Below are 9,099 nucleotides of genomic sequence, written 5' to 3' on the forward strand. Positions count from 1 at the left end.
CGATGAACAAGCCGTCAACCTCTTCATTAACAATTTGAAGCTTGATCTCTCTAAAGCAGTAAGATTCTTTTGCGTAAAATCCTTGACACATGCTTTGAAATTAGTTAAACACTTAAGAGTCTTGGTTTTATGAATCCTCTATACCGAATGCGGCTCGTACCATTCAAACTATTATCCAATTCTTATCACCATTCCCTTTACATGATAATGTTCAGCGTAACTCTGATTTAGTGTCAACAAACAAAAGTTACTCAGAAGAAGATGTCACTTTCCCTAGTGAGGATTGACAATGAACCTCAAAAAGAGAATGGTGTTGTGGGCTTATGAATCACGTCCTTGCTATATGATCAATTATGCATGTCAGGATGACGAAAAAGAAAGTACAAGAAATTCGTTACTGAACAAGTGATTAATGTTTGTGGGAAGTTGCAGCAAAGTTTTTCAATAAAGCTTGAGATTGAGCATAATTTGATTAAGGTTCACGACTCTTACGGATTTAAACCTTTGGCAAGGGAGATGATGAGTAATGATGAAATGAAGTTCCAACTTGAAGATACAAGTGATAAAGAAGACTTTGAAGATGCAAGACTAAAGCTAGTCAGCACACAGAGGTCGCTATCCATGAACCCTATTAGTTTAGACTTTTAGTAATGGGTCTGAGAAGCAATGGTTGCATTGTTTGTTTCAACTAGCAAAATGGTTTCTGTTTGGACTTCGATGTTATGTGGGGTTTTGGAAAGTGGTAGAGTTTGTGAGGCAAGAGTTTTGTTTGAGGAATTAAGTCATAATGACAATGGTAGAGGAAAAAAGGTTGTGAATCTCTTATACGCTTTCTTAGGAACTAAAGTCTATAAAATTTTGAGAGGACAGGACAAATCTGTAGCTAAAAGGTTCAGTAATACTACTCAACTGATTAAGATGGTTAAGGTGTCAGTGGTTAATGGTGCCCTGGTGACTTGGAGATCAAAAAGTTTGCGGGCCCTGGGTAGTGCCTCATATGTTTGTGACACCTCTGCTGTCAATTTTTATAGGAGGCACGAGAAAGCTGTAAGGTTTCTATTCTAATTGATTGGGTTCTGACAGGTAGTCAAAAAATAGTAGATACTCCATGTGGGTGAGTAAAGCTCTTAATGTGAAATCACAATAAGATGATGAAGCTAGTTTTGCAAAATAATGGTGATTCAAACAGTGATGATGTTTTTTATAGGTATAAGACACCAAAAATGATAACTTAGATTGAAGGGAGAGGAAATGGCATCATGACTAACATGGTTAACATGTTTGAGATTGCTAAGGTTTTGTCTAATCTTACTTCCTACACAAATTATCTCGATTTTGAATTGGAAGTCCAATCCAAGTTTGATGAATAGCTTGGAACTTCACTTGTAAAAGGGGTCAACGACACTACCAAGTTTGCAAGGCCTTTTGTGAATTTCATTAAAAAGTATGTTCAATGCTATGGTTTGGGGAGCCTTGAAACTGATACAGTTGTTACCAAAACACAAATGACTGCCCTAATGTGCTAGATGTGGATTTGTTTCTGATGTCAACATGAGGTATAAATTTGCAACTTTCATTTTTAAGAACCCACCAAAGGTAAAAAAGTCATCAAAAGGCAAGAAAATGATGTGGAAGGCTGAAAAAGAAAGACTCGATGCAGGTGAAGCTGATGAAGAGCTAAAGATGATTAAAATACAGGTAAAAGAGGGGATCTAAATTAAGAGTTGCTAAATTCAGTTTCAACGCTTGCACAAAAGCACTAACAGAAAATAAAGGGGAGGGATTTGCCATTCTTCAACTTGAGTTTAATGCCCATGAAGTTGAATTCTGCTTCAAGAACAAGTCTTCAACCCCAGCTTTAGGAGTGAAAGAAACACCATTACTGCCAACCTATTACAAATGGTTAGCTAACTTGAAAAAGTTGTCAAATGAAGCTGTAATTTGTTCTTTGAAAAGCCTTAGGAAGAATATGTTGGATATGTTCAGGAAAAGAATGAATACTGAAAAAGGTGAAATCACAATTCGAGAGTCATAGCTGAACTGGAGAGAAAACTCAAAACTCTTATCCTTGAGGACAAGGATGTTCTTCAAGGTGGGAATATTGTAACGAGTTCTATTGGGCTTATTTTTGTTCGGCTTATTTTCTTGGACTTATGTAGTTACTGTAAGGTCTATGTCTTTCTTAATAAGGCCCTTTAATTCCTTTCAATTACCATAGACTATTATTACAGTTGTGATTACCATTGAAAGGAAAAGAAATGAGAACGGCTGCTGCTTGCTGAAAATCTCGAAAAGCAGCTGGGGGGTTTGTTAGCCCAACATAAAAGGTTACCCAGGAGAAATGTAATCCAATCGGTTAGGAGAAATACAATTAATCTTCTCTTTCCTGGAATTTCTCTTTCTGTAATCTCCGTCTTTATTCTGTTCTACTACCTTCTCTTCTCTTTTCTTTTTTGAAAATTTCAATTTTTTTATTTAAGGATCGTAACAATTTTATAGGGCTTAACCATAAATAAAAAAGGTGCTTAGATCAAATGAATGTCTCGGTTCCAAATTAATTTTATCTTAATCTTCGCATGAATTTCAATCCAAATCAACTTCAACTTTCTTTCAACTGTTTTTTATTTTTCTTTGCACTTTCCATCATTTTGTTTTATTTTTCTCGATTTCTCATTTTTTCTGATTTTTCAATAATAAAACTAATAAATAAAAGAAAGTAGATAAAATAAATATAAAATAGATAAAATTAAAAAAGAAAAAACCAAAGGCATAAAATAAATAAATAAATAAAAGAAAATTGATCAAACACAGGCCTTTGAAACGCGAAAATAAAAAATATTTAAAAATTTTTTAGACAAATTAAAGTATCTACAACAACTATTTGTGTCATAATAATAAAATTTTAATTATTTGTATATATTGAAAACATTATTATTTTTTATTGAAATGATAAGAATATTAAATTGACTTGAAAATTTACGTGAATGACAGAAACAAGTAAATTGTTAAATTTAATGTTCAGTTTATAAAAATATTTATCGTATATAAAGTTATAAAAAGGTGTAAAACAATTTAATTTTACATTTGTGTAATTTGATCGCACTATTAAAATTAATATAATATTTTTGTGAATTTTAGATCCTTGTCATTTTTTAAAATTCAATGATTAATAGAATATGAAAAGCTTTTAAAAGTAAATTGAATATAAAAATTGAGATTAATATGATAATATTTTGTAAATTTTCCTTTTCCTATCATTTTAATTTGCTTTAGTGGTAGAAATTATGAAAGTTTGAAATTTTGATTTATATTTTTTCTCTTTTTAAATATTTATTTTTAAATTATTAATTACTAAAATATGAAAATATAAAATATTAATATTCTAACATTTCATTTTTTTTATTTCAAACAAATAATGAATTAACAACTTAATACGTAATGTATAACAAGCATATTTACCGGAATCTAATTATATATATATATATATATAGATAAATATGCTAACTCTTCATATTCTATTTTTTACATTACTTTGTTAAAAAACAATTAATACTGGCAAACATTAAAATTAATATGATGACTTTTCATATCATAATTTTTTATTTAAACTAATTTATACTTGAAACACATAAAAAAAATTTAATATTTGTATTTATTGTGTGGAAACCTAACATTTCATAAAAATAAATGGAGTATAAATTGTTTTTAATATATTAAATCAAACAAATAAAAAAAAATTTCTATGTTGACTCTTGTTTGTGTTTGTACTCTATAAAATGTATGATATCATTAAAAGTTTGTATTTTAAGGGATTGATGATAAAAAAAAAATTAAAGAAATCATTTCCATCAAGTAAATGAAGATGCTGTTATGACAAAAAAAGGTTTTGAAAAAAAAAATCTAAATAAATAAATATGTTTAGATAGCCATGAATTTTATTAATTTGACGTCAAACCCCTAATACTTTTTTTTTTTTTGTGTGTGTATGTATGCACTTAGAAGTGTAAATTTATATGAAATTTCCGTTATAATGAATTATCTATCGTAGCTCATACATGCTATCCATGGTTTCAATAGTGTGATATGATTTATCAATGTTCATTAAATTATTAATATTTTATCATGTACATATATGTCTTCTCATGCTTTTGGTAGCCTTTGAATTAAATATCTTAATGACGATAATATGTGCATGTAGCCATCAAGAACAAAAGAAGGCTAAGTTTACATAACTTTAACTTAAATAGATTTTCACTTTTCTCTTTTATGTGTATGTGCTCTTTTCAAAAGTAAAATTTGAAATGATAATGATAATTTTACTATTATATATAAATCATCATTTAAAACCAATATTGTAACCGATAGATATGAAATGAAAATGATAATTATTTTATTATTAATTATCATATTAAATAAGTAGAATTAAATCAATTTATTTATTTATTTATTATATTATTTAATCATCAATTTTCATCTCTTTTTATTTCTTTTTTTTTTTTTTTTATAAAGGAGATGTTGTAAAATATGGAAGTCAACAAAAAAATTAGGACTAAAATTATTAGTAGATTTATATTTCAATTTCAAGTGTTGGATTTTTTTGTTATTCATGAAAGCTTATTGGGTGTTAGATACAGAAAAAAGTGACAACTATCTCTAATCTATAAAGTTAACTCTTTCTATTGCATCTCAAACTTTCAAAATTTTTAAATGTTAAGGTGAACATTCTCTTGATATTTAAGCTAGCTATTTTATGTTACATAACTGTTGTTAGTTATTCACATGAAAAGAGAATTTTTTTTTTATTAATATAATTATTATAAGGAAATAAAGTGATATCTATGTTGAAAAGTTTTTCTTATTTTAGACTAATAATTTAATTTACAACTGTAAAATTTTTTTTTAAAAAAAAAGATCATTGATAATATGAAGAATATGAATAATTAAATATTTATAGTTATAAAAACATAAGAAAGCATCATACTTTTTTTAGATCCTAAAATTAACAAATACAAAACAATCAATTTAAATTATGTAGTGATTTCGAAATTTTTTTAAAATATGATTTGAGAATAATTAATTTTAACACTTTAAAATATTATATTTTTAACAATTTTATTTCACATATCTTTTAAAAAATAAAGATTAAAAATTTAATTTGACATACAAGTTAAACATGTGATTTTGGATAAATGGGCACATCATATGTGATAAGATATAAAATTATTATATATGCAGTTCATTATACATTTGATCATAAGCACCAGATAAGTTTAAACAGAGTTACAACTCACACTATTAGAAAATGAGGTGTTACCAATGAAAATTTTTATCATAGTACTTAATTTTTCGTAGACAATAATATTAACTACAAATTTACTAACAACAAATTCTATCGATATAAACCATATCAATAATGTTATTTTATTGATATTATAAAATTCCTTCGATAAATTATCGATGAAATTTTTTGTTAATAAAAATATTTTTTCCGTCAATATATTATTTTAATAATTTTTTTCAAAATTAATTAAAAAAAAATTTTCAAAAAAATCTATCGGTAATAATTAAATTCTGTCAAAAATAGTTACCATTTCCGTAAGTAATATTTATTTTTCAATCATATTTAATTATTATTTTATAATTTTTATCATTTTATTATATTTTTAAAATTATTATTAAAGTAATGACATGAATATTAAAATATACATAAATGGAAAAAAATAAGTAAAACATTTTATTTCATTTATAAAAAATATAATAATATTTTAAAAATTATTTATAAATTCCAATTACATGAAAATACAAAAAAATACATATTCGTTCCAAATCCTTGGTGATCATCGCATGGAGTAACCTTGTGTCAAAGTCATCAGGGGCTCTAGAGGAAACATATGATACTTTCACAATTTTAACACCACTTCCACCGGCTACCAATTGCACAGCCAGCCTCCCAAGTTTCTCAGCAAGTTCGACATATGGTTTCAACTCTGTTAGGACCTGATGGAGAAGTGAAACTAATAAGTGAATAAGCAATCATGAATGACTAGAAACATAAAAAAGGGAAAATGAAGGCTATATCAATATGAAAGTACTGAAGAAAAATAGAAGGCAAAACTAATATCTCTTTGCACCTCAGCAGGAACGATTGGTGCATTGACTGCAGTTGCAGCAAGTTCTCCTTTCAAGGCTCCAACAACAGCTTCAGCTATTTCAATAGCCACCATTTCCTGAAAAACATACCAATATTCATTATTACCAATAAAAAAAAAGAAAAAAAAAAAAAGAAAGAAGCAAGGACATATGCATTTAACAATTAACACACCTGAGTCTCCATTGTACTAGCACCAAGATGTGGAGTCACAGTAACCAACATATTTGAATCAATGCCAATTCTTTCTTCTTCTGAAAGGATCCATCCTTTGAGTGGAAATATCTAGATAGGATATAAAAATACATCAATAAGAGAAACAGCTTCTCACTTAAGTTTAAGCCAAATTAAAAGAAAACTTAATTGGGAATTCATTTCCTTTATAAAAATGGTATAATATCTTGAAGAATCCATTTGTTTTAAACTTTTCAAAATCACTTTAGTTTTCCCAAACTTACAGCTGAACTGCCATGGAGATATAGCCTGGAAATAGGCTTGAGAGAGGGCCTTGCTCTCTTTAAGCAACTCTTTCCAAACTGTAAAAGCACTAGCTTAAGCATGTCAAAACACTAAAACATGCAGACGCTCAAGAGAGGAAGGAGAACTTTTTACCTGTTAGGGTGATGATTGGTTCAATATTGACATGCTTAGCAAGTGCTTTGACATAATCATCTCTGCTCATGTGAAGCAGCAAGCATCTCTCTATCATATGTTGAACCTACAAAACAAAATCACCCCAAAGCATTAAAAACCATAAGTTTTTTATGTTTTTCACAATGATTTCAAAAACCCTTTTAAATGGTTACAAACAATGTGCATAGAAAGCAAAAGATTCCAAGTATCCCAAGATACTTATCTGGTGTTTTACCATTCCAATAGAGTCATGTGGCTGGTAATGCAAACAAGAGAATTGATGTTTATGGCACATTTTGAAGGGGGGAGAGAGAAAGAGAGAGGTGAGTGCAGAATGTGCAGGGCTATCAGATATTTGGAACCCAGTAGGTAGACGGCATGCATTGGAAGCAATGGAGCTGCAAGGATGCCAATACGCAAGAAATGGATTTGATTTGCTTCAGTTCTATCTGTTTGTTTAATTGATTTTTAGCAGCGTTTTCCATTTTTCATTCTTTTGTTTCAGTTCGTGTTTTGTGTCCCAAGCTTTTTTCTCTGTTTCCCAGAACATAACTCACAAAATGTTAAAACAACTTCAATAAACTGAATTCTTTCGATTATCCCATTATTGGTTTAATAAATTTAGTCACTTTCAGTATTAGGTACAAATAAAATTAACTCAACTTTCACAACAAATTGAACGCATCAAACAAACTGAATAAACACCCTTATAATTTCTAAAACCCTGAATCCCTGAAGATTTTCCTAAAATTCTAAGAATTAATCAACACTTAAGTGCTCTGAAATCAATCTCCCATGTAAACAACAATGAATTTCTTTCATAAAAAGTTGGGTTTTAAAATCTTAATTCCAAGAAAAAAACATACAAGACAAATATTGATGAAATAGTGAGAGAAGTCAGATATATGGTTTCCCAAACGAAAGATGCAAAACTTAACGACTAAAGATCCAAAATGTAAACAGGCTAAACAAAAATGTAGTCAATCAACCAATTCTTTTTAACAGGAAACAAGACGCACGACGGCAAGATAAGAAAGAACAAACCTGCGGAAACAACGGTGGGGTGACGACGCGAAGGCTATAACGGTCTTCTGGCAACGGGATGATGGCGTAACGGCGACGACGGTGACAAGGGGAGAGCGGCAGGGGTCGGGGACAGTGAAAGGGGTTTGGTTAGGGATTCTGTGCGGGAGGATAAGAAAAGGGATTTGAGAAATTTAATTTGATACTAGTTATGGACGGATTAGTTATCGAATTTTCGTTACTAAAAAACTTTTTTTGTTCTTTTTATAAATTAATATATATTTTAATTATTTTTATTTTTTTTATCAAAAATTTATACTTATAGAATAATTCATTGGTAATCTATTATCAATCTATTTTACTGATAAATTATTGATAGATTATTTCATTGGTGATTTCTGTGTTGATATATCCCAATTTTATCAAATATTTACCTACAAAATGCAAACGGAATTTTTTTATTAGTAAATTTCATCGATGATATCCTAATTTTCTGATAGTGCTAATTTCATCATTTTTTTCATATTTGAATAAACATATTTTAGTTATAATCAAAAATAAAAATATTTGAGTGGTTATTAATACACTTTAAATATTGAAATAAACGTATTATTTTATTTGATATGGTAAAAAGTTTTTAAAAAAATGATATTTAAGTAAATTAATTGTACTTGAATTAAAGAATGATAAAAATAAAAAGAAACCCATTAATTAAATTCATCTAATTATAATTAAACAATCATGTATATAGTATAAATGTGTAATAAAAAAGTTTCAAATAAAAACTTTTAGGTTTATTACAATATCTTTTAACTTCAACATTTATTCATTTTTATTAATGTTTTAATATTGTTATATGAGAGAAATTATATGTTTAATAAAATTCATTCTAATATTAATGAGTCAAATATTAAAGAATCATAAATTATTATAATTATTATTTCTCTAACTTTTACAAAATATTTATTTTCTCAATACTGCACTATATAAATATACTAAAAGGAGAATATATTTTAATTATTATAACTTATTTTGTAGAGTTTTTAAACCAAATAAAAAGAAATAACATTTTTTTACTGTTAGTTTATTTGTTACCAATTAGAAACTACTCAATGCTCAACTTTTTTTTTAATTAAAATGATGCAAAAAAAAAAAAAAAAAAAACTGTGGAAGAATCATAATTTATTTGCATGAGTAATACTTAAATTTTTATTTCAAAAAAAAAACCTATATTTTAAGTTTTCATTTTTAATATATTTATTTGAATCAATATCAATTATTTGCTTTAATTTTTC

General features: G+C 27.7%; 1 protein-coding gene and 1 pseudogene across 2 annotated transcripts; one reads left to right on the forward strand and one right to left on the reverse strand.

Moving 5' to 3' along the window:
* Positions 1 to 247: 247 nt before the first annotated feature.
* LOC149514067 (putative eukaryotic translation initiation factor 5-2) lies at positions 248 to 2,093 on the forward strand (annotated as a pseudogene).
* Positions 2,094 to 5,711: 3,618 nt separating this feature from the next.
* On the reverse strand, positions 5,712 to 8,031 carry LOC149514068 (D-3-phosphoglycerate dehydrogenase 1, chloroplastic-like). Of its 2 annotated transcripts, XM_089745827.1 has the most exons (6): positions 7,826 to 8,031; positions 6,761 to 6,866; positions 6,607 to 6,684; positions 6,323 to 6,433; positions 6,132 to 6,227; positions 5,712 to 5,997 (listed from the first exon to the last, which is right to left on the reverse strand). In XM_089745827.1, exons 4-6 carry the CDS (start codon positions 6,371 to 6,373, stop codon positions 5,773 to 5,775), a joined length of 372 nt encoding a protein of 123 aa, XP_089601953.1. In that variant the 5' UTR covers positions 6,374 to 6,433; positions 6,607 to 6,684; positions 6,761 to 6,866; positions 7,826 to 8,031; the 3' UTR covers positions 5,712 to 5,772. The 2 variants fall into 2 exon arrangements, with proteins under 2 accessions (XP_089601953.1, XP_089601952.1); XM_089745826.1 differs by lacking the exon at positions 6,607 to 6,684.
* Between the last annotated feature and the right edge of the window lie 1,068 nt (positions 8,032 to 9,099).

Source organism: Durio zibethinus, chromosome 17 (genome assembly GCF_047325235.1).
Source record: "Durio zibethinus cultivar Kanyao isolate XHJ-2024 chromosome 17, ASM4732523v1, whole genome shotgun sequence".
NCBI lineage: Eukaryota > Viridiplantae > Streptophyta > Magnoliopsida > Malvales > Malvaceae > Durio > Durio zibethinus.